The sequence below is a fragment of the Cryptomeria japonica genome, chromosome 1 (genome assembly GCF_030272615.1).
Source record: "Cryptomeria japonica chromosome 1, Sugi_1.0, whole genome shotgun sequence".
In the NCBI taxonomy this organism is placed as follows: domain Eukaryota; kingdom Viridiplantae; phylum Streptophyta; class Pinopsida; order Cupressales; family Cupressaceae; genus Cryptomeria; species Cryptomeria japonica.
Window position 1 is genome coordinate 628,769,070 of NC_081405.1, and position 25,393 is coordinate 628,794,462.

A 25,393-nucleotide genomic window follows, 5' to 3' on the forward strand; every position below is an offset into this window, starting at 1 on the left:
AGATGATACATAGATATAATAAGGATATTTTATCATTGTAATAATATGTTTGACTGCTTAATATTTTTTTCAAAGTGAAAAATAAAGATACAGATAAATGCAAAATCTCTATTAATCAATCGCAGACAATGTCCCAAATGTGAAGCCCTAACTCATGCAGGAAGGATACCAAAGAAAAGTAACACTCTATAATGCTCATTAAAGACTGCAAAAATTATAACAATCACAAAATATTAGGGGAAAAACATATCCGCATTTTATTCTTTCTTATATAAATTATAAGCACATATAGACTGTTCACAACTATTCAACAAGCTCTAAACAACACTGAAATGAATTATGCTATCTGTTATAACATATTAACTTTAGTTTGTTTCATGGCTTGGTGTTGATTCAAGCAATCAAAAATGCTTTTTTTCAATTCAAATTTTAGCTCTATCTCAACTTACACTCAATATAATATTTCAGCTCAATTAAAATCAAAGTGCTTTTAAAAATAAACAAATCCATTTTCAATAAAACAAAGAGTATTTTGTATCCAACTTTATATAAAATAGGTTTATGTTAAAAAGGAGGATCATTTTGTATCCAGCACTTATATGTTCAAACCAAACCTTTAACATGTATAAAAATGTTAGTAAACTGTAATAATATCTCATTCATAAACCCAATGTGGGAAATTTCCATTCATAAAGAGAAAGGTAAAAACAAATCTATTTCTTCGAGAAGTTTTATTGACATTGAAACTTCCAAGGAAATTCCAAATAGGAACTCTTCTGGTAATCAAATGATTGATTTAAATAACAAATTTCAAAATTAAACAACTATACAATTAGAAATTTATTTGGAATATTCTTTTCACATGTAATTACTAAAATGTAAGCCAAATTAATAATGTACTTACGGGGGTATCAATGGAATTAGAGCTAGGCTTGATGAAAAATTTTAAAACTAGTTTAGGTACATAAAAATACACACAAAAAATAACCCATAAAACAAGGGAATATTGCAATAAGCAGAGTTACTTACGATAATGAAAAATAACTGGTTCTGAATGAAAGATCTTGCCCACACCATGACCAACAAACCTTCTGTCGACAGTGTAACCGAATTTATCTGCATGTCGACTGAAGATATTTATAAGGTTAGCAATATGAATATGCATGGAAAAGCAAAACGGCATTCCAAGTTCTAAATCTCTAGTATTGAAAATTAAGAGAGTATAAAGACCCCTAATGTAATGCATTGCTAATGCACATTTTACAATGAGAAAATCCTTGAATGCTTAGTGTTATCAACCTTGAAAACATGTGATGTATTTTATTTGATATCAAGAAAGGAAATTCTACTAATATGCACAATATGATTAAATTACATTAGTCTTCATGTATAGAAAAAGAGCAGGTGATCAAATCTGTGGCTTGATCAATCTCCCATCTCCTTCTTTGCACATTGACAAATTACAAGTAAACTAGATGGAGATACCACATAAAGAGGATGCATTCAATGATAAAGGCAATAATATCTATCTAGGACATAGCTTGTTTGCTAGCATCATCGATCATACATAATAGGAAATCTGAAATTTAACTCAAAAAGTTAATATTAAAAAAATTTATAACGAAAACATTCTAAAATTGACAAGGTAAGAATATTGCTATCCTAGAGCCAACAAGTTTCTTACTGTTGTAGTAGGTCAAGACACCTTTAAAACTATGTTCAATGGGAGCACATCAATTGGGAATTTCCACTCACCCCCACATTGGGGACATTTCAAGGATGCAGGAATGGGTAGGAAACATTCCTGAGGCTGTTCCCTACCAAACAATAAAAATTGGAAACATTTCTGGTGCTTTAAGAAACAACATGGTGAGACTGGAAATGATGAGACAGAATGACCAGTGGGTGCCAAGACATCCCCAAAACATCCCAAGGATGGCTAGCTGTCCTCTACGTCCCAACCTACAAAAGTTCCAATTTAGAAAAAAGAACACAAAACTTAGAAGGAAAGGAAGGGGTTACGAGGATGCTTGAGGTGGAAGAGCCTCTACAGCCAATGATGGTTAATGCAAAGTGTGGTGGATGGCCAAAGGCAAACATAGCTAAAGGAAAAAGTGTGAAGAAAACAATCCTTGATGATGATTTTTGTTCCACTAAGAGGTAAGAGTATTCTAATTATCTTTATAAATTATTAATTTATTAATATTCGTAACGTTTAAATTATTTTCATTTTTTATATCAGCATTCACTTGTTATGCAGCAACTATACTTGTTCTGCAACATTGAAAACTGTTGCATAGAAATTAAAGACTTCTTGTTCTTTTTCGGAAAAAAAAATTGCAACTACATTTCGCTCTTTCTTCTCACTTGTTGTGAGGGTAATTAGATATATTGAAACCAGAGAAACGGGAATTGCCCTAAATCGCCGAGTTTGGGCGATTCCCGAGTCGAGTTGCCCTCCCCGAGTTTGCCATGCTCGGACTTGGAATAGGAGGAATCCAGAGGGTCAAAATCACCAACTCGGCGAAATTGCCCAAAATCGCGAGTCCCGACGGCTGGACTCGGCCAGCATTGGGCATAATGAAAGTAAAAAAAAAACATAATTTAAAAGGTTTTTTTATGATGTTTTCTTTTGGTTTATTATGCTATGCCCCTAAAAGTGAACTTCATTTCACTCATTTGGCAAAATAGGAGGAGAAAAGTGAGTTGTGAAGAGAAACAAAGGTTCATTGAAGAAAAACCAGCAAGGAGGAAGCTCAAAATTTCATCAATTCATCACATTGGGGCTGCATTGTACTTTGATTTGGCGCATCAAGTTGGAAAGGAAGAGTTTGCAGCGCATTTCAAGCTTGTTGTAAGAGGTAAGTTTGATTTTTTGAGGTTTTTTTGTTTCTTGTAAGCAAAAATTTCATTTTCTACTCATTTCATTTGAAAGTTTTACATTTTTTTCCAAAATCTTTTGTATGTAGGGTTTGTAAATTTTTTTTTTTTAAAAAGTAGTGTTTGAAATTTTGATCAAACCCTACATTTCTTTTTTTTTTAAATTACAAACCCTACCTTGTTTTTTTGAAAAAAATGTACAATGAGAATGAATGCACAAATTCTCAAATATTAATTTTTTTTGTATTTGTAAAGTCTTATTGCAGCAACCTTCACTTTTTTATTTGCCTCAATTTTCACAAAACTATCATACAATGTCTTCTTCTAGACCCCCACTTAGAAAGGACCCCGCTTGGAAATTTCATGAAGATTTTCCTGGGCAAAAAAAAAGGTAGACAAAGTGTGTGTTTTGCAAAACAATATTCCATGGAGGCATTTATAGATTGAAATATCATATTGCTGGTGTACGTGGCCATGATGCCGAGCAATGCCCAGGTTCAACTATTGAGGCTACACGCGAGTGCTATATAATGGTTGAAGCACTTGCAAACAAAAAGGGAATGGCAAAGAAGCAAAAGGAAGATTTCGCGGCCATTGGAAGTGGAACAGCTTTAGGTTGTGTTGGAGGGCCTTCTTCCATGCCTCCATATCGTCGCACTCACCGTGCTACTGCTAGCACTTCTGCTTTTGCAGATGGCAGTGATAGCGCTCATGTTCCTTGCTTTGCCAGTGGTAGTGGGAGTGTTAGCATTGGACCTAGAATTCGTAAATCTAGGTTGGATTCCTTCTTTGAGCGTCGCTCTACTCCTAGGTCCCAACAGTCGCTTGAGGGCATGGGTTGGAACAAGGAGGTCCATGATGCCGCTAAAATGGCAGTTGGCTGGTTTTGGGTCTACAACAATGTTCCATTCTTTGCAGCCAGGTGAATATTTTATGTTTGATTGTTTTAATATTTATAGTTTGATTCTTTGTTTGATTTTTTGTCGTACATAGTACATACTTATCTCATTTAATTTATTTGTGATAGGTCTCCCTATTGGCAAGAAATGGTTGATGCCCTTACCATATGCGGGGCGAGGTTCAAAGCCCCATCTGAATCTGATTTAAGGGGACCAATTTTGACTGAATTAGTGCATGATGTGAAGAGGCAATTAGCTGATCAACGCCAGATATGGAGTACTAAAGGTTGCACCATCATGACCGATGGTTGGACGGATAGGAGAAATAGAACTCTCCTTAATTTTCTCATTTCTTCTGCAGGTGATTGATTAATTTTAATTTCATTTAGTCAGTAATTTTTTATTTTTCATTTAATGATTTATTGAATGATCATTGATCTTGCTTTATTTTTTATTTTAGTGGGCACTGTTTTCATCAACTTCATTGATGCCTCCGTACATTGCAAAAATGCCACATTCCTGTGTGAGAAAATAGAGGAGGTGATCGATGAGGTGGGTGAGGAGAACGTGGTGCAGGTAGTCACCAACAATGCAGCAAATTATGTTGCTGCAAGTAAACTTTTGATGGAGAGGCACCCATCTATAGTTTTGACTCCATGTGCCGCCCATTGCATTGACCCCATGTTGGAGGATATTGGACTCCCATGGGTTAAGAGATGTGTGGAAAGGGCGAGAAATATTTGCAAATTTATACATAATCATTCATGGGTGTTAGCTCTTATGAGACAATACATAGAGGAAAGGGAGTTAGCTCGTCCTGGAATCACCAGATTTGGCACTAACTTCATTACATTACAGTCCATGCTTCGTTGTAAGGCGGTCTTGAGACATATGGTTGTTGGTGAGGAGTGGTCTTCCTCTTCCTATGCTGCTACCCCTGCAGGGATAGATATGGAAGATTGCATTTTTGATGAGGGAGGCTTTTGGAGTCCTTGTGATGAGATTGTGAAGGTAAATTTTTTATATATTCTACAATTTAAGTTTTTGTTTTATAATTTATTCATCATTTTCTTTTAATTGCTCATTTTTCTAAATTACACAATATTTGCCATTTTGCAGTTTGTTAAGCCCTTGGTGGTTCTCCTGCGAGTTGCGGATGGAGAAAAGCCTGCAATGGGATACATATATGAGGGCATGGATAGGGCCAATGAGGCCATCAAATCCATCTATGTAGGAGATGAGAGCAAGTATCGTCCCATTTGGGAAATCATTGATAGGAGATGGCATAACCAGCTTCATAGGCCCATCCATGCAGCAACATGTTATCTGAATCCGACATTCCATTTCAGCCCTACTTTCAACGCTGATGAGGAGGTTCTTAGTGGGTTGTACTCAGTCATGGAGAGGATGGTGCAAGATGGTTGTTCTCAGATCGAACTTATGCAAGAGATACAGTTGTTTTGCAATGCTCAAGGGGAGAACTTCCCTCGTACTATCTGCAAAGAAAGTAGGACATCTATAATGCCAGGTAAAAATTTAAAATACATTCTAAGACATAATTTTAATTTTATTATAAATTGTTAAATGAGAGTCCACTGATATTTTTTTATTTTTCTCATTTCAAATTTAGATAATTGGTGGAGCTTTTTTGGCCCAAAGACACCAAATCTTCAGAAGTTGGCCATTCACATTTTGAGCCAACCATGCAGCGCATCTGGTTGTGAGCGCAATTGGAGTATGTTTGAGCACATACACTCCAAGAGGCGCAATAGATTATGTGGAGAGGATGAACGATCTTGTCTTTGCTCACTACAACCTCCGCCTCAGAATGAAAAGGAATGCATCGACTAACAACTCCCCTATCATTCTAGCTGAGGTTGATCCTAAAGCCGAGTGGGCCACTAAGATAGAATTTGTCTTTACTGACGACGACATTGATTGCGTCGACCAGGTAGATGCAGAGGCTGAGGCTGTAGCCATGGTAGAGGAGGAGCAGAGAGCACGAGCAGAGAGAGGCACAACAAAGCCAGAGGCAAACAGTGACAGATATTCCTGATGTTGGTGAGGGTGGCATGGTGTCACAGGGAGAGGCTATGGTTGCCAAGTCATCCAGGACCTACCTTAGATGCCTTCGCAGGGGGCCGAGGCCGGGGGATGCAGGCTCCTCTGAGGCTGTCGCTGAGCCATATGCTTGTAGTTGTTTTTACTTTTGGTATTTGTATGGAACATTTGATCATATGATGACATGGATTTTTTATTCCATGAGTTTTGTAATATTGTATACATTTGACAATATTTATATATCTATGTTTGTTATTTCCTTCAGCTACAATTTGTGTTTATACTTATGTGATTGATGTATACTTGTGTATGTAATCAAATTAGCATATATTTGATGATGTTATTGTGTCTTTAAGGTGTATTTAATAAAGGGTGCATGAAACAAGTTTTAAATCCTTAAAAAATCTCTAAATTTCTTGAGATTTTCACTTTGTCGAGTCCAGCCGAGTTTCAACTCCAAACCGGGGTCCCGAGACGAGTAGGCCTCGCCGAGCAGGGTCCGAGTCCCAAGTCCCGTTTCTTTGATTCAAACATACTCTCCTAGCTTTGGAGAGACTTACGAGACATTAGACAACATGCTTGGGTAGATGAAGAAAACAATTCATAGCAAGGAACATAATTTGGGATTATATGATGAGCATATCAAGTCCATTGTGATGTAGCCATATAACACTAAGAAACATTTCCCTTCATATGGCAGCCTATGCTCTAAGTCCCGAATGGTAAGCACTAAGACCTAAAAGACTACCTCCTTTAAATGATTAAGGGGTGAAAGAAGGGCTCATGAAGGCCCTTCAAAAGATGTATAGCAATGAGGGGACAACTTTACTATGAATATAGTGGCTACCCTTTCTCAATCTTTAAGGTCCAACATTTAGCAAATTATAGGCAAGGATAGATAGGGCTACATTAACTCAAATAGATGTAGCAAAATTGTGGATGCTTGCCATTTGCCTCCTTTCACAAAATTTAAATCCCTTTGCTACAAAGAGGAATTGGTCCGCATACTATTCCATTTAATCAATCAAGAGGAATAGGCCTACTTCTAGACAGCTAGAGAAGTTGGTAGTTGTGCATAGTGCTTTGCAACTTAAGGATTGATAGACTTTAGTTGCATGGTGATGAGGAAGAAGCACAAGATTAATTCGTTCAGATTCTATCAGATGATTTAGTCCCACATATTGGTAGTGACTCAAATTCAAGGTTGAATTTAATTTAGGCAACGACATGCCAACAACATATCAGGTTGTGTACATTGTCATTTTTTAGTTGTAGCCTTTTAACCTAAGTTGCTGGTACAAGTATGGGTACGAGAATGTAGTACGTCTTTATGGGCAATTTATTTTTTGCCCTTGGGTACATCCATACATGTATATACATATATATACATATTATATACAAAACATTTAAAGAAATATACAAAATTTAAAACTAAATATATTTGATAGTATGATACTTCATTGAGCAATGCCAAATGACAAAATGGTAGCGATAAAGATAAATATTAAATGCCAATTGATAATTAAATATTTTATATTTATGTTTATCAATTGGCATTTAATAGTCATAATTTTAGTTGTTTAAGTTCTTGATTCTGGTCTCCACTCCTAGACCCCCTCATTGTAATCAAATTTCTTATATGACAAGAGATCCCACTAACTAGTGGGGGTTTGGGAGTGTAGACCCTAATGGGTTGGAGGGGCAGCAATGATAAGCTGCACAATGTGTTAGATGTGACAAAAACCCAAAGATAGAAGGGGTGCAGGGAAATGAACTTTCATTTCTCTGCGGGCCGGAAGTATAGGCCCACCCAAAAAAAAATTAGAGAAAATGAGAAAAGAGAGAGTGAAGAGAGCAAAATGATCTTTGTATTGGGTGAAATGATGCTTATAGGGACATTTTAGGGTTTTTGGATGCAAAACAAATTCAAAAAATCATTTTTTTACTTATTTTTTGGTGCTCGGAGCCTTTGGGTACACCCAAGTACATACCTAGGTGTAGAGGACGAGATTTGTCACCCTCAAGGTGATGAACCTCAAGGGACAAACCTACCTTCGCTCTACCTCACTTATACTGGTGCTAAAGATGAGCCAAGGGATGCTAAGCACAGAATTAGATAAATCACCAACAAACAAAGTTCTCGAACAACCCTGCTAAGCCTTTGTCCCCAAGACGAGCGAACGGAACTGGGACACCAATGCGGCTTGGTGTTGTCTTGTATGGATGGAGTATAGAAACCATACAGAAACGACAGATGCAACTACACTATTAAATAAACGAAGTAAATGACAAACTAAGCTAAGAGTACGAAATGTATGACACTGAAATAAAATAAGAAAATGGTAGGGAGAGCTTACAACCAGTCCACGATTGAAGCCTTTGGCAAGATAAGTTCACTCCTTTAACCACAAACTTACACACAAGCAAACAAAGGAAAATGTTGGGGGTTGTGTTTAGAGGCTTGCCTCAGTCAGACCCCCATTTCCATGTTTACACCTCAACGAACAACCCAGATAATAGCAACAATGAAAGATAAAATGATAAAGATAAAGAGGCAAGATTAAGATAATGGATAAATTGAAAGGAAAGATTATGGATGTGCAAATTTTATATACCAAGAAGAGTAAGTAAACTCCCTCCAACACTTGTGAAGACAACACCATGAGTTCTTCAAGAGGCTGCAACAATGGTGGTCTTCAGGATGCTGGAAAACCGATATATGATTAAGAGAATGGATGCCAAGTGCTCAGAATATCTCCGAGCAATCGAGAAGTCCCCATAAACACCAAAAATGTGAGAGATATAGCCTCCCAAATGAATCTCGACGTCGATGGCCACAAAAAGAGGCATTACAAACTCTTCCGAGCGCAGGGCGTAACGCTCAAACGGCCACCTGTCGGCTGATAGATTCACAGGATGTGAGCAAAGCGCGCGGACGTCTTTGCAGAGCACTAGAGTCCCATGCTCAATTGGTCAACATGGTCACTAGAAGCCAAGTTCTGGACTGACAAAGCGATCCATGTAGACAAAAGGACAAATATGACAGTGCATGATCTCCATCAAATTGGATCGAAGATGCTTATGTGACACCGAATTGCACAGGATGCAATTTATGACATTACATTTTGCCCCCACTTTAGTGAGCACATCTTTGTCAAGAAATGCAAAGCTAAAGTAGAGAGACATGATATTGAGATTCGCTAAGAGGAATCAACATTCGCTGATTAGACAAAGTTGCCCCTAGCTAGATAATTTGAGATAGAGGTAAATTTTGCTAAGCTATTTCATGACAAACTCGTCGTCTACAGTCCCCCGTGTTAGATGAAAAAGCAATCAAACATTGAATAGATAAGATAGCGTAATAGAAACAAACCCCGCTTAATGGAGGAAAACCCCTCTTATTAAAGATAAGGAATAGCAGCTACCATAATAAAAGAGATAGTGCCGGTATGAGTAGCAAGTTGTCTTATGCTAGATAGCTATACGATAGGGCGACGATTTTGCAAGATTTCGCCAGAATGGGTAGCAAGTTGTGTTATGCTAGATGGCCATACGATAGGGCGAGACTTTGCCGGCATGAATAGCAAAATGCTAGATAGTCATGTGATTGGGTGATTGGGCGATTGTAGATTGATTTGACAAGTAGTTGATTGGCCCCCACAAAAGGCGACAAGATAAAAACAGATGAGTGGTTTGGCCCCCACCGAGGCAAACAGGATAGATAAAATAGATCAAGAATGCTAAGCCAAATAGATAAAAAAGATAAATGCTGATGATGCAGATATGATAGCCCCCCCTTAGAATGGTATGCATGAAAGGCAGGTCATTCTAAGGAGAAGAAATGCATTGGCACGCCAACATAGCGAGATGTTTTCGTGGATTGTCATCTTCGCCAGATGACACATAATACCCACAACATCAACAAAGATGCAAGACCATAGGGGGATCCGATTATTTGGCATCTGAATCCATAGCAGGGAGAGAAATATGTTATAGAACTGTAGATAGGTGTTTCATCATACTGCCAAAGTTCTCGGATCTAAAGAAGAGCACATGAAGACAAAGCGAAAATAAAAATTTAGGTCAACATGGAAGAAGGCCTAAATGCCCCCAACGCTTTGTATCATCCCCGAATGTCGAAAAGCAAGATACAACAAATAGAAGAAGTTTTATGATAGAAAGTCTCCTATATCTCAGCACCTACGGAATAACTCAAGTCCTCTAGGAGAGCAGAACAGAGAAAGACAGTCAACCTCCCATTGCCAAGAGCCAACGGAGTAACTTGGGTCCTCCGAGAGGGAACAAACATGTAAATCAAGGACAGGGGAACACAATCATGCACACATGCTATGCTAAGAGATAAAGGTAATACCCTAGAAGCCCTCAAAGATCAGGTCATCGTCCTCCCAATCTTGATCATATGGGGAAGGAGGCCGAGACCAAAGCAGAACAATTGCAAGAGCAGCACTAGGCACCTCACCAGCAGTGAGGGCAAGGGACAAGGCTGCGACAACATCGGCGTCCACAAGCTCGGAAGAAGCAAGGGTCAACAACCGCGTGAAGATTGTAGACAGCATCGGGTTATCCTTGAGAGAATCAAACAAGCATGCCTCTGTAGAGGAAGCAGGTGAATTAGTGCGAGGAGATGAATCAAGAGTTGGACTGTCAGCCTCGGCGAGAGTGTGTAATGTACCAGAGGCGATCAACTCACAGAAACCCCTTCGGCAAGCTGTGAAGACCACAAAGAAGGCGTACGGTGGTGTTTGTGCGAGTCGTACGGTGAGGCTGTGCCAGGCCGTACAGTATGTACGATCTTGTACAGTTGGTGGTGGCGTACGGTAGTGCTAGCCATCTGATGGCATTGGGCGTACGGGGTGTTGGGCCTGACTGTACGGTTGGTGGCGGACGTACGGTGGTGTTGGGTGTACGGTGGTGTTGGGTGTACGGTGGTACTAGCCATCCGATGGCGTTGGGCGTACGAGGGTGTTGGGCTTGACTGTACGGTTGGTGGCGGGCGTATAGTGGTGTTGGGCATATGGTGGTGTTGGTGCAGAGGTCGTACAATACAGGGTCGTACGGTGGATGTTTGTACGGTAAGGGTCGTACGGTAGGTGAATGCTTGCCGAGTTCCGCCTTCGAACCCTTCAGACACTTAATCAGTGGAATGAATTATTATTTTTATTCCAGGCACAAGAGACTTCGGTGTAGATGATGAATATTTGCACATGCACAGGAAATGATAATGATAATGATAGGAAATAATATTGATAATGATCGCACAAAAGATTACACAAACTCGGGACAAAAGCAAAATAGGGTGAGGAGGACTCCCACCGAAACTACGAATGCCAAGTAGGGAGGATCTCTCACCTCCGAAATGACATACAAGCTAAACTCCAACTGGAATTTGCACAAGCAAGAGAAAATACCAAAATTCATACCTACCTATGACAAAGACTAACTCGGCCATATATATGGGCGACAGGGAACTTCCCGAAGGCTTACAAATGGGCCGACACGTCCAACTAAGACTTACCTAATCTAATTAAATAAAAGGGCCTGAAAGATTTATTATTAAGTTTGGGGCCTTACAATAAAGTAATTAAATTTATTGTTTAATTATATCGGGGACATTACAAATCCTCGCCGCCCAGAAATTGCTTGTCCTCAAGCAATCCATCATCAAACGGTTTGCCCACTGCAAAGATCCAAGGTCCCATACCAAGCACGAACACCGATAGTCGTATCTGAAATCTCCATGCCGCAACATGACCACGTGCACGCACATGGAAGTAAGCGAGAAGAGTAAATCTCCCTCCAGCTTCAACTGCTCCACTCTGATATAATTGTTGCCATGCTCGGAGTTGCCAAGATCCCTCTGAAACCAATCATCAAACACATCGATGCCCGGATCCCAAGCTATCATGTCATCTTGCCAATCAGCCTGGTCTAGAATCTCAAAACTCATCTGCAATAGGTTCTTATGTAGATGAAGCTCTTCCTTATGGAAGAACAACTCAGCCACTTGAACTGCCTGGCATCTGATGGAGATGGCAAAGAAAAGGGCATATTTGATCAACCGATCTACCACGAAAAAGATGCAATCCTTTCCCTGCACTATGGGAAACCCGGTAATGAAATCCATTGAGATGCTATCCCACTTCTAGTCGAGGATTGGCAACGGCTGAAACAATCCAGCAGGTAAGGTGTGCTCGGATTTGTTCTGCTGGCAGGTGGAGCATTCACGCATGTACTGCAGAACATCATTCTTAAGGCCCTTCCAAGAAAATTTGTCTTGGATTTGTCTGTAAACCTTCAGATATTCTGGGTGGCTGGCCAAGGGAGAGTCGTGCATTTCTTTCAGAATTCTTTCCTTCATCTTGGACTCGGGCACCAAATAGATTTTGTCCTTGTAGTAAATGATGTCGTCAACCACCTTGTATCTATCATCCTGCACTTGACCATCCATTAACTCACACGTGAATGAATTCTTGGAGTATTCAACCAACAGATGTTCCTTCCAATCCGTTGAAATCTGGGATAGAGAACATATGGAAAGCCTTCTAGCGAGGATCTGGCAAATCTCTTGTTGACTTCTTAACTCCTTCAACGCATCTATCAATCCTTCATTCGATGTCACGATTCTCCCGACAGGCTGGCAGAATTACCAGCTCTGATACCACTGTAATGTACCTGAGGCGATCAGCTCTCAGAAACCCCTCCGGCAAGATGCGAAGACCACAAAGAAGGCGTACAGTGGAGTTTGTGCGAGCCGTACAGTGAGGATGTGCCAAGCCGTACAATATGTACGATCTTGTACGGTTGGTGGTGGCGTACAGTGGTGCTGGTCGTCCGATGGCATTGGGCATACGGGGGTGTTGGGCCTAACTGTACGATTGGTGGCGAGCATACGATGGTGTTGGGCGTACGGTGGTGTTGGTGCAGAGGCCGTACGGTGGTACTGGCCGTCCGATGGCATTGGGCATACGGGGGTGTTGGGCCTAACTGTACGGTTGGTGGCAGGCGTACGGTGGTGTTGGTGCAGAGGTTGTACGGTGGTACAATGCAGGGCCATATGGTGGATGTTTATACGATAAGGGTCGTACGGTAGGTGAATGCTTGCCGAGTTCCGCCTTCGAACCCTTCAGACACTTAATCAGTGGACTAAATTATTATTATTCCAAGCACAAGAGACTTCGATGTAGATGATGAATATTTGCACATGCACAAGAAATGATAATGATAATGATCGGAGATAATATTGATAATGATTGCACAATAGATTACACAAACTCGGAACAAAAGTAGAATAGGGTGAGGAGGACTCCCACCGAAACTGTGGATGCCAAGTAGGAAGGATCTCTCACCTCTAAAATGACAGACAAGCTGAACTCCAACTGGAATTCGCACAAGCAAGAGAAAATACCAAAATTCATACCTAGCTATGACAAAGACTAACTCGGCCATATATATGGGCTCCAGGAAACTTCCCGAAGGGTTACAAATGGGCTGACACGTCCAACTAAGACTTACCTAATCTAATTAAATAAAAGGGCCCGAAAGATTTATTATTAAGTTTGGGGCCTTACAATAAAGTAATTAAATTTAATATTTAATTATATTGAGGACATTACAGAGTGGTAGTGACGAACTCAGGAGAAGGCAGGGCCTTCTCAACAAGACAAACAAAAATAGGCACAGAAACAAGCACTGAAGAAGATACAGAGATAGGAGAGGAGCATACCTGAGCCGATTTCTGCCAACAAAACTCTAGAACGAGACCCTGCTTGAACTTGCGCTTAGGTTGCGCGAGAGGCACAAGCGCTCATCAATTGTAGCAGGTTGAAGGATCCCGGGAAAGCTCTGATTAAGAAGCAGCTGCAAAATAGGAGTGTTAGACAAAGCTGCACTAGACACCACCTGCATGTGCAACATATCCAAAGGCTGGAACAACGGAGGGACATCCGGCAGTGAGGTGATAAGGGAAGGCTCCAAGGAAGGAGCAATGAAGACCTGCACCCGTTTAGGGGGAGGTTCATTGATAGGCCCCGAAACAACTGGAAGCAATACCGAAGATGATGCAGAAGCTGGAGCATCCAAAGAGGCAGGAGTTGATGCAATAGGAATGAGTGTCGAAGGTGCACCACCAGACTGCAAAGCAGCATCACATTCCCGAGTCATGGCCAATTGATAGCGCTCACGCTCACGTGCATGCTGATTGCGACGAAGACGAGGACCAAGAGTCGAAGCTCGAGAGGAATCAGGAGCATCGTGCTTCATAGGAGAGGAGTTTGAAACTTTCTCAGTAATAGGAGAAGGCCTAACCGATGGAACAAGAGGTGCATCTAAGATAGGCATGACATTCACAACAATGGGCGCCCTACTTTGCTTCGCTCGAGGAGCGGCTGGAGGAATAGAGGGTGCCGACATGGGCTGTGAAGCAGAAGCAAGCGGTGACGAACGATCATGAGAGCAACACTTCCCCTTCTCATATCAAGGAGGTTGAGGGATATTGGCCATGATCAAGAGCTCAAAGGGAGGGCAGATTGCAGACTTTGACAGAGCGGGTGCCTTTCCCTTGTTTGCACGAAGTGCAGTCATAGGAACAAAAAACACCAACGGAGGTTGTGTAGTTCTAGGTGGACGAGGAGGTCTATTCGGAGGAACGGGCTTAGCCTCAACCCTAGACAATGAAGGAACATAAGAAACTACCCACTCCAGCACAAGAATAGACAAAGCAGAGGTCGATGCAAGAAGAGGCAACGAATAACTAGGCTGAACCGATTTAGAGGCCGAATCACCCATGTGGTACTGATAATATGCGTCATACACCAAATCACCACGGGGAAGCATGGGCCCCACCGAAGTAGGCCAAAAATGATCCAGTGAAAAAACCCCACGGGCTACCAAGGGTCGATATCCAGTATCCTGGACGACATGCACCAAACCCTCATGAGGAAACTTTAGGCACTTATGAATCATTGAAGGGACCACATATGTGTTGTTTTTCCAACTCGTGTTGTTTTTGATATTATGCTTCGCTGACCTGCTATAATGCCACATCATTCCAAACACGAGGTGACATACATCCAAATGCATAATATCACAAACTATTTCATCCTTATAATTGCCTATGTGAAACTCAACTTTACATTGCTCACTTACGATTACCTGGGTACCTGTTTAAAGCCAACTCACTGAATAGGGCACGGGGTGTTGTATTCTTTCCAAACCCAATTTCAAAAACAATATGATCGGTGCAGTTATCTGAAATCACAACTTGACAACATTTACCTTTGGACTTGCAAGTAGTACGGAATAATCTTTCCTTTGCCAACTTGCTTTCTTTCTTGACTACCATTTCTTCCTCCTATAGCTTCTTTGTCATTTCTTCCTCTTGTAGCTTCTTTGCCACATTGAACAATGTATCTAACAATGTTGATGCCCTTTGCCCATCTTTCTTCTTAGTAAGAGCCATCTTTCCAAAACACAAACTTCCAAAACTTCCCTTGCCCAGATCTTTGGGCTCTCAAAATTCTCTTACCATACCTTTTAGGCTCTAATACCCAAAATGATGAAGAGGAAGACAATAATCAAGTCCTATCACAATGGATCCACGCATTCAAGCCTAGTTCATCATTCTAGGCACATTACTCCTTAAGCCTAATAGATGCATGTTCATTTATCTTGATCAATCTTATGCCAATGATGGCTTGCCAAGCCCTTTACCAAGTAATTTGAAGGTCCACAAACCATTACTCCTATTGGACAATTCAAAACAATGCATTATTTCATCAAACCCTCAATCACCTAGGTTCTTTTACAGTCTTCCCACAACATGAAACAAAAAATCTTGCATAACTCACACAAATGATCAAATTTTTCAATTTCCTTTGGTGGAAACTTGGGCAGCAATGCAAAGAAGGTTTTCACCAAGTTATATCAATTTTTAAGGGTTCAATCAAAAGATGAATTTTTATTTCTTGCTGGAAACCCTAGGCAGGGTTTGGGACTATTTTCACCAAAAATACTCTGCAAAACTCAATGAAATGGTTCCAAACGAAAACCAAAAATTATGTATTTCATAGATACATCATCCCCATGCCTGCCCTTGACCATATCAGGCCGTACAAAACCTTACCAAGCAAGTTTCTTTCTGTAAAACAATGTAAAACAGTAAAAATCTGGAAATGGTAATCACTAATTTGATCATAACTTTCACAAAAATTAATGAAAATCAATCAAACAAAAAAAATTTGAAAGATAACAACATTTTCCAACTTTTCCAATTGGTTTTAGGCCAATATCAATTTGTACCAGTCCATACAATGCAAGTTAAAGTCATATTTCACAGAAATTACAAGGAAATAGTAGTGAAAAATGATGTATCTCTTTCATTCAAACTTCTCCAACCCCAAATTCGAGTTGGAAGGGTAAATTTATACATATACCATCAATTCCAACTATTCTCAACCACCTTTTGATTAGTTTTTTAACAAAACACTATTTTGACACTTTTTGACAAAGTTGCTTGACAACTTTTTGAGCAACATTGACACTTTTTGTGCAACTTTTACAATTTTCAACATCTTGGTCTCCAACCTTCCAAAATGATCCCAAATGGTCTTAAATGACCTTATTAGACCGAAAACACTTAAACACACTAAAAACCAAAAAGTGATATAAGGCATGCTTATGAGGCTCCTGATGCCCCTGCATCAAAACAACCTATTATGTGTTCTTAAAGTTGCATGACACTCGTCATATCTCAGCCTATGCCATCCATTGACAAACAAGGTTTCCTCGGTGATGACATCGACTCTGCACGAAGGGTCAACCATCACACCTGTAGCAATTTGATCGTTGAGCTTCGCAAGGATGTACAGAGGAGTAGACTCTCCACAATATGGGGCATCCAGAAGGGTGAATGATATATCAGATACTTTCACCTTCTGACTAGGAGGCAAGATCAGAGTAATAGTAACCATATTAACATAAGGACCATCATCCGACACAGAATCTGATGCAGAGATAAAGTTAGAGGAATGTGGAGGGAACAAATGTGTGTATATCTGCAACTGATTGTTTTTTTTGTTTACAAACTCTTAGATTTATGCTTTTTATCACCGACCTTTATAGCTCCACTGTCAATGTGATCTTGGACTATGTGTCTAAGACGATAGCATCTCTCATTGTCATGACCGAGCACACGGTGATATTGGCAAAACTTTGAGCCATCATACCAACAAGTGTATGGTCTGTTGTCTGGCAGAGGTCTAATCTCAGGAAGGGTGATGAGATTGTCTTTCAACAATCTTTGCATTATGCTCAAATAAGAGTCATTTAATTTAGTGAAGACCCTATTGCACTATGGCTCCTATGCAACAGCCATCAAAGGGGTAGCTACGACATTAGCCACAACTTTGTTCTTTTGAGATCCTTCCGAGGACAGGCCTGCGAAAGTACTAGTATGAGGGTTCAAAGAGGACTCTTTGAAGTGAGTCAACGTATGTTGGTAGACAGTGAGCACAGATAATAGGTTGGCAAAGTTTTTATACCAATTGAGAGATAATTCCTCCCTCAATGTCGGCTGCAGATTTCCGAAGAACATCCTTTGCAAATCACTTTACATGACAATGCATACCAGACATAGCAGTAAAATATATCTTTATTCGCACATGCAATTATTACAGAGAACAGACCAAAGATGGTTGGCCATGGATTACAATAGACCCGACTATACCGTACTACCTTCCTTGGCGGTACACAAAATATTTAAAGGACCCGACAATTGTCGAAAGGTACACAACCTTTAACCAACCAACAAATTAACTAACAGAGAGTGACAAACCACTTAATACAAACAGTTAATACATTGGCAGATAACTAATAGGCATTTTATGTCGACTACATCGTCCCCCCCAAAAGAAAAAGTCGTCTTCCAAACGACAAGTAAACATCAAGTAATATCTGAAAAGAGTAATGACAATAGTGTAGACAATGACTTGTACTAGACAACCCCAACTCGCAGTGTACCTACCAAATCAAATGGAGGTTTGGGGAAAACACCCCCAATGGGGTCGAGGGGCAACGCCCCTCGTAGCGTCTCGGGGCAGCGCCCAAGGCACACTCACTGTCGCAGTATAGGGCAGGGTTGAGTGGCCAACACCAAATTTAGACCCTCTCGAACCACACAGAACTCCATGGCGCTCATAATTTTTTTGATTTTTTAAGACGCCAGAAACATTGTTGATGAAGCCAGAAAATGGAGGCTTTGTGTCAAAATTATAATGTAGAAGCTATGGATGCCTTAGAAAACTGAACTTATGATGCTATAGCTGCCACACCCAATGGTCTAACCATACTACACTCCTACCAAGGTACCGCTGTGCTGCTGCCAAGTGACTCGCACAATGTACCAGACCCCTCACCCGTATGGGTCGCTTGATGCAAGGCTCCCAAATGTTGAAGTATGTAGCGGCAAGAGAAATATTTTGAAGAGGCCAATACATGTTAAGAATCGTCGATTCTTAACTAATGTTTTATTTATTTTTTAGAGGTGTCTCTTAAGGTTGACTCAAGGAGGAGTTGCCTCTATTAAAAGAGACCTCTCTCTTCACCCTTGAATAGTCGCCTCTATTGGAAGTCGACTATCCAAGGAGAGGCACGATGTACATATTTATACACAAGGTGGGCTCATTCATTGGCATCGTATATACACACATTCAGTTCACTTCATACACTCATCTACAACAGCTCGATTATCATCAAGGAGATATTATATTTTGTATATCTTGCATCTTGAGAGGTGCTGTTATAGTTCTTTAGATTGGCCTAAGAAATTGATCATTTTGTAAAGCTTATTGAGGTCCATTGATTCAATATATAAGTGATATATTGTTCTTGGGTTTTTCTCCCTCAAAGGAGGGTTTTCCCAGGATATATACTGAGTTGATTATTCTTTATTTTCTTATTTCTGCTTAATTGAATTCTGATCATAAAAAAATAACATGGTATCAGAGCAACTTAAGAAAGATCGTGACTAGAATTGATTAAGCATCAAATTTTCATTTACTCTTCTCATTCTTCGTGCATCTACCCTTGCATCAAAATGGTGAATGCACTCAAGGTCGAAGATAGGCTTGATGGTGCCTCTAACTTCACCTCTTGGAAGTTTAGAGTTCTAATTACATTAGAAGAGAATGATATTCTCGAATTCGTGGAAAAAGAAGTGCCCGAACCTGATGATGAGAATGAGAAAACTCAATGGAGAAAGAATGGCACAAATGCCAAGAAGATTTTAATTGATTCTGTAAAGGATCCCCTTGTGCCTATTATATCCAAGTTCAATACGACAAGAGAGATGTTCAAGACCTTGGAAGGATTATATGAGATCAATAATACCAGTAGAGCTCTTGCCTTAAGACAACAACTACATCAAATCAAGATGGCTAAAGAAGATTCACTCATCTCCTTCTTCATGAAGATCACTGAGTTGAAGGACCAACTATATGCTAATGGAGATATAGTTGAAGATAGAGACTTGGTGATGTTGGCTCTCAATGGTCTTCCTTGATCTTGGGAACCCTTTATCCAAGGTATCAATGGAAGATCTAAGCTTCCAAAGTTTGATCGCCTTAGAGCTGACTGTATTCAAGAAGAATCCAGATTGGCTGCAAGAGGGATTGGTCAAAACTCTCCCAATGAAGACACTCATGTTCTTGCTGCTCAAACTTCAAAGAAGAGAGGAAGAAAAGGGAGAAAAGGAAATTTCAAGAGGAATAGAGACAGGAAATCAGATGCTGCTCCTGATTCAAAGAAGAAGAGAAATCCATCCCAAATTCAATGCTTTAGATGTGACAAGTATGGTCACTATGCTCGAGATTGCCCTACAAGACCAAAGCAACATGCTTCTATGGCGGATGTTGGTGAAGTATCTCCTCAAAGGGAATCTAGAGACAGCAAAGAAGGGTTTCTATTCATCTCTGCCTTATCAAACAATGTTCCAACCGATAACAGCTCATGGTTGATTAATTGTGGCGCTTCTCGACACAAAACCAGATATAGAGAGCATCTTTCAGATTTGGTGGAAAGAAAAACCAACCTTCAAGTCATAATCGGAAATGATGCTTGCTATTCAGTGAAAGGCACTGGAACCACCTCCCTTCACCTAGATTCTGGCATTCCTCTCCACTTAAGTGATGTCTTGTTCATACCAGGCATCAAGAGGAACCTTCTATCAATTTCAGCTTTAGAGGATAAAGGTTATCAAGTTGCATTCTCAAAAGGGAAAGTTCTTGCTTGGCCGAAGAACTCTAGCATCAAAACAACTAAGGTGACTGGTGTTCGCCAAGAGAATCTTTATAAACTTTCCACCAGCCCAATTCAAGCATTACCGCATGATTCTTCCAATTCGTGTGAACTATGGCATAGGAGACTTGCTCACATTCACTTCAAAGCTCTTCCATCCATGCAGAAGATGGTTACAAGCCTTCTGAAACTCAGTCCAGAGCATGATGGTATTTGTAAAGGATGCACAATGGGTAAGAATTTTAAAGGTTCTTTTCATAGTAGTGAAAGTAGATCAAAATGTATTTTATATCTTTTTCATTCTGATTTATGTGGACCAATGTTTGTGGCATCCTTGAGTGGTTTTTGGTATTATGTAATTTTCATTGATGACTACTCTAGAAAGACTTGGATTTATTTTTTGAAATCAAAAGAATCTGAAGAAGTGCTTGAGAAATTCAAAGAATTCAAAGCACAAGTAGAAAATTTGTTTGGGAAAAGGATCAAGGTTTTGAGATCTGATCACGGAGGAGAATACACATCTGGAGGCTTCTGTAATTTTTGTATTGAGTATGGGATTAAGAGGGAGTTTTGTGTTCCTTACAATCCTCAGTAAAACGGAGTTGCAGAAAGGAAGAATAGATCTATAGTTGAGGCAGCCAAAGGCATGATCCATGATCAAGATCTAGAAACCTTTCTTTGGGTAAAAGCATCCAAAACTGCGATGTATGTTCAGAATCGAAGCCCTCATCAAATATTAGAAAATATGACTCCTGAAGAAGCATTTACAGGTGTGAAACCTGAGGTTAGTCATTTGAGAATCTTCGATTGCCTTGTTTATATTCATGTGCCTAAAGATAAAAGAACTAAGTTAGAACCATCTAGCAAGAAAGAAATATTTGTGGGTTACAGTGAATCTTCAAAAGCCTCAGGATTTATATTCCAGGACAAAAACAGATAGAGATCAGCAGAGATATCTCTTTTGAAGAAGATGTTGCATTCAAAAGATCCAAAGGTTCACACATGGAGATAAATAATGAAGAAAAGGAGACCTCTCAGGACATGGACATTGATCATATTCCTGAGATTCAGAGGGAGTCTACTGAACCCGTAGAGTCTATTTATCCAGTTGAGCCCTTGGAACCTACTGATGGCCCGAGAGACATTGTTATAGGTCGTGTTGTGACCTTTTTCACACACCGCCCCATTGCAAATGGGGACCCTCTCTTTTCCTGCTTTCAAGGGTTTTTGTTAGTGTCCCGTGGCCTTCCGCTTTAGTTTTGTCAAGCCTTGCTCAGTTTTGAACAATTCGAGTCCTAGAGATTGAAAGTTAGTTTTTGCAAACCAAGTGATTCTAGAGTCAGGACATCGTCAAAGTGCCTAGAAAGGCCAAAGGAAGAAGATCACAATTCATTTGGATGAATTTGAACAACTTTCTATTTTTAGAAAGTCTTTTTTTTGCTTTTTCCTATTTTTTAGGAAGTTTCATTTTTGGCATTTTTAGCCCAATCCCCGGTATGGCTATTTTTAGAAAGTTTTCCCTATTTTTTAGGGATGGCTGCTTTTTGCTTTTTCGGAATGGGGACCTATGGTTTGCACTGATACCACTGACCTGCTACGACTGGGATCCAAAATTTCCAAGTTTTCACCTAAAAAGCCAGTTTCCTACATTTTAGGGGTCATGATGCTTTAGATGGTTTGCTTAAGTATGGATTTCAAATTTCAAATTAATCTGGTTAAATTCAGTTAAATTGTGAAATTTTGAAATTTTCTAAGTTTGGCTAATGGATGATGTTGAGTGTTATGGCAGGTGGTCAAAAGTCCACCCAAGCATGATCCACCATGTTGGAGGTCATTCAAAAGTCCGCCATGAAGGGATGTTCAAAAGTTTACCTTGAAGAGGATGGGATGGAGGCCTTCCAAAGTCCACCATGCTTGGTGGAGAGGTCATAAAACTCCGTCCTATGGAATGAAGGGACGTTTGAAAAGTCCGCCCTAGGAGATGCTTGAAAAGTCTGCCTTGGTAGCCATGTCTCAAAACTCCGCCCTCCTTGGTGACCTTCAAAACTCCGCCCAAAGAAGCGGATGCAACGTTGAAGACCTCCAAAAATCCGCCATGTAGGGGTAGTTCCTAAACTCTGCCTTGGATAATAAGTCCAAAAGTCCGCCCTATCATGGGGAATGTCCAAAGTCCGCCATGTAGAGGTAGCACCAAAGTCCGCTTTCCTTGATAGACCAAAAGTCCGCCCAAGAAAGACCTTCAAAACTCCACCCTTGGTGATGCATCTTAACTCTGCCTAGCCAAGGTGTGAAGATAGCCATGTCATCCAAACTTCACCATGCCTAAAGAAGCCTTCAAAGTCCGCCATGTTGGAGAGGTGTCTAAAGTCCGCCATGTAGAGGGAGATCTAAAGTCCACCATGTATTGAGGTCACTCCAAAGTCCGCCCTAGGAGATGCATCCAAAGTCCGCCATGCCTTGTGAAGGTAGAGAAAAGTCTGCCTTGGATAGCTTCAAAACTCCGCCCTATGCCTTGAGGAGGTAATGAAAAGTCCGCCCAAGTTTGATAAAGAAGATAGCGGAGTCATAAAAGTCCGCCATGCATGGTGAGAAGAAAAAAGGCCGCCCATGAAGAGAGCCTCTAAAAGTCCGCCCAAGCTTGGAATTTGAAATATTCCAAGCCAAATTTTTTCGTTTTTTCAATTGCAAGTTACAAACAAAACGCACCCGTTAAGGTTAGCTCTAAACCAAAACGATGCTGAAGCAACTCTAACCAGAATGTACACCAGGATCCCAATGTGGGCAAGGTGTGAGCATTGGTCAGAGGATCTGAAAGAAATGCTGATACAAAGAACTCTAACCAAGAATGCGCCGGCAAATGACGAGCATGTGGTCAGAGGATCCCTACCAAATAATAAATTGAAATAACTCGACGTCAAGAATGTGCTTTCCAAACCGAGATGGAATGGGAGCTACCATATGACGGAGATACTAAGAATTACAATGCAATTACAGAAAATAAGCGAGAATGCTGAAAGTAACTCAACACCCAGAATGTGCTTTCTGACCCGGAGTGGGAAAGGAGCTACCATAGGGCGGAGATGTAAGATATTACAAAGCAATTACGGAATGTAGAGATGAGCAATACAAAATGATAAAGCAAGATTATGAACTGCTGTCAGTACTACTCCCAGCTTACAATATGATAGATAATGCCTTGCTATCAATGTGAACAAGAGATGAATAGAGCTGCAACAATATATATTGAGTTTCCTTCACTGAGTAATAAAGCTTAAATCAAAACTCTATTATTTAAGCCAACCTGACAATCTGATTTGTGACAGTCCTGTTTTCCGCATGCATGAACAACAGCCCTGTAACTCACAAATTCACTCACAACTCACTCCAAACTCAACCAAATTCCACCAAACGAAATGCAATATGATCCTATGAAGATGGCAACCAAGATAGGACACTGAAAGCTGATCAAAGGTCTCTATTTAATTTATGCACGAAAACCAAGACAAGCAAAAAGGTACGGCCCAGCAAGAGGGGCGATTTTACTTTAAAAATCCCATGCTTCTCTAAAAAATCTGAAACTTAAGACAAAAGGATCTAAACAATACCCAGAACGATCTTTTTGGTATTTTTTGACTTATGAATGAAAAGACGACCTGCTGTAATGAAAATGCAATTTCCAAAATTTCTCTAATATGCATAAATCTGAACTAGAAAGCCATAAGCTGATTACAATGCACAAATCCCAATAGAAACTCTCAAAACTACACTATCTCACCGCTAGTCGCTATCTTTCAAGCGAGAAGCAATGCCAAGCTAGGAGGCGTACATTCCTTGAAGCAATCCCAAAGCCAATCCGGCAACATAACATTCCTGTAGACAAAAAAGATACGAAAAGAGAACCAAAGGCTTCCTTTTATAATTTTCCGTTGACCTTCTCGAAACCCTAATCTTCCTTTCAGAGCCAAACCCTAATCCTCCAATAGATGGCGTCCCTTTCTTCAAAGCTTCAATTTTTACTTTTTAATTAAATTCATCACTTAAGTATTGGCGTCCAACTTAAGGCTTTAATTCAACCTTAATAATTATAAAATAATCTCAATGATGGCGGCACCCCTTAAAGACCCCTTTTAAAACAACATTAAGTTAAGAGATTAGGCCAAGGGGGGAAATATAACATTAAAATATAATGTTATTTAAGTGAAATGAACTTATCTCTCCGAAACTGCATTCCCAAGGCCAAAATTGAATAAACCAATTGAGTCGACTAAAGAGGAAAGTCAACTGTGCCGAGACCAATAGGATCACTGCTAGAAATAGAATTTACTAAAAATAGTAAATTCTAGAAAGTGCTCAGAATGCCAAGAGAAACATATCACTACGAAGCCCACAGAAAACCCAAAAGGAATCCGCAGTTCAAACACCAATTCATGAGCAACTGCAACCTCCACACAAGAAACCCTAATCAAACCGTCTGAGTAGCCTACGGGTCTCCAGAATAGGCCAACGGTCATCTGAGAAGATTATGCTCGAGGAGGGGACATTACAGAATTGAAGGCAAATAAACATGTCGGAGTCCTTCCAAAAGTCCGCCCAAGTATGAAGTTGAACATTCAAAACTCCGCCCTACTCTTGGAAGTCAAATAAAGTCAACAAGAATGTGAGGGATGTCATCAAATCTTCCCAAAAATCGAACTCCTAATCAAATTAGAAAGTTGGAAAAGAAGATTTTCAAAGATCATCGAGTTGAAAAGTCAAAATGGAAACTCAAAATTAAAATTGGAAAGAAGATATTTGCAAATCAAAAGGATTTTCAGACTGAGTTCCATTGACTAAGTAAAAGAGAGTTTTTGAAGTTATAACACTTGGTGTTGGATTGTGATCACAGTCATCCTTAGGATTGAAGAATTTATATATGAAAATCCATTTTTTTTGGCTAAGTATGAAAATGAAACCAAATCTTCAAACACTTAGCCATTCGCAGTCCCTATTTTCTTCAATTCACGAATTCATTTCTAACTTAAGCTTCATTGTCTAATTGTAGATTCTAGGCACTATGAAATTTCAAGTGGACAAAGACGCTCCTCCTGAGTCAAGGATGACTTCAAAGTGGAAGAATGTAAGCGACACTAACCTCGGGCACATCAATCTCAGGGAATTCAAGAAGCGAATGTTTGGTTTGGACAACCTCGTGCCTACCACAACCACACGAAAGATGATGAAGAGTGGCATCGTGCATGCTGCTG

The 25,393-nt window shown here is 40.1% G+C and overlaps 1 protein-coding gene across 1 annotated transcript in view; it reads right to left on the minus strand.

Annotated features, from left to right (window-relative positions):
• The window catches only part of LOC131042441 (methionine aminopeptidase 1B, chloroplastic), a 265,674-nt gene that overhangs the window by 51,255 nt on the left and 189,026 nt on the right, over window positions 1-25,393 (minus strand). Inside the window, exon 8 of the mRNA XM_057975714.2 lies at window positions 1,030-1,127. Within this exon, the coding sequence (XP_057831697.1) occupies window positions 1,030-1,127 (98 nt within the window). The remainder of the gene's footprint in view (window positions 1-1,029; window positions 1,128-25,393) is intronic.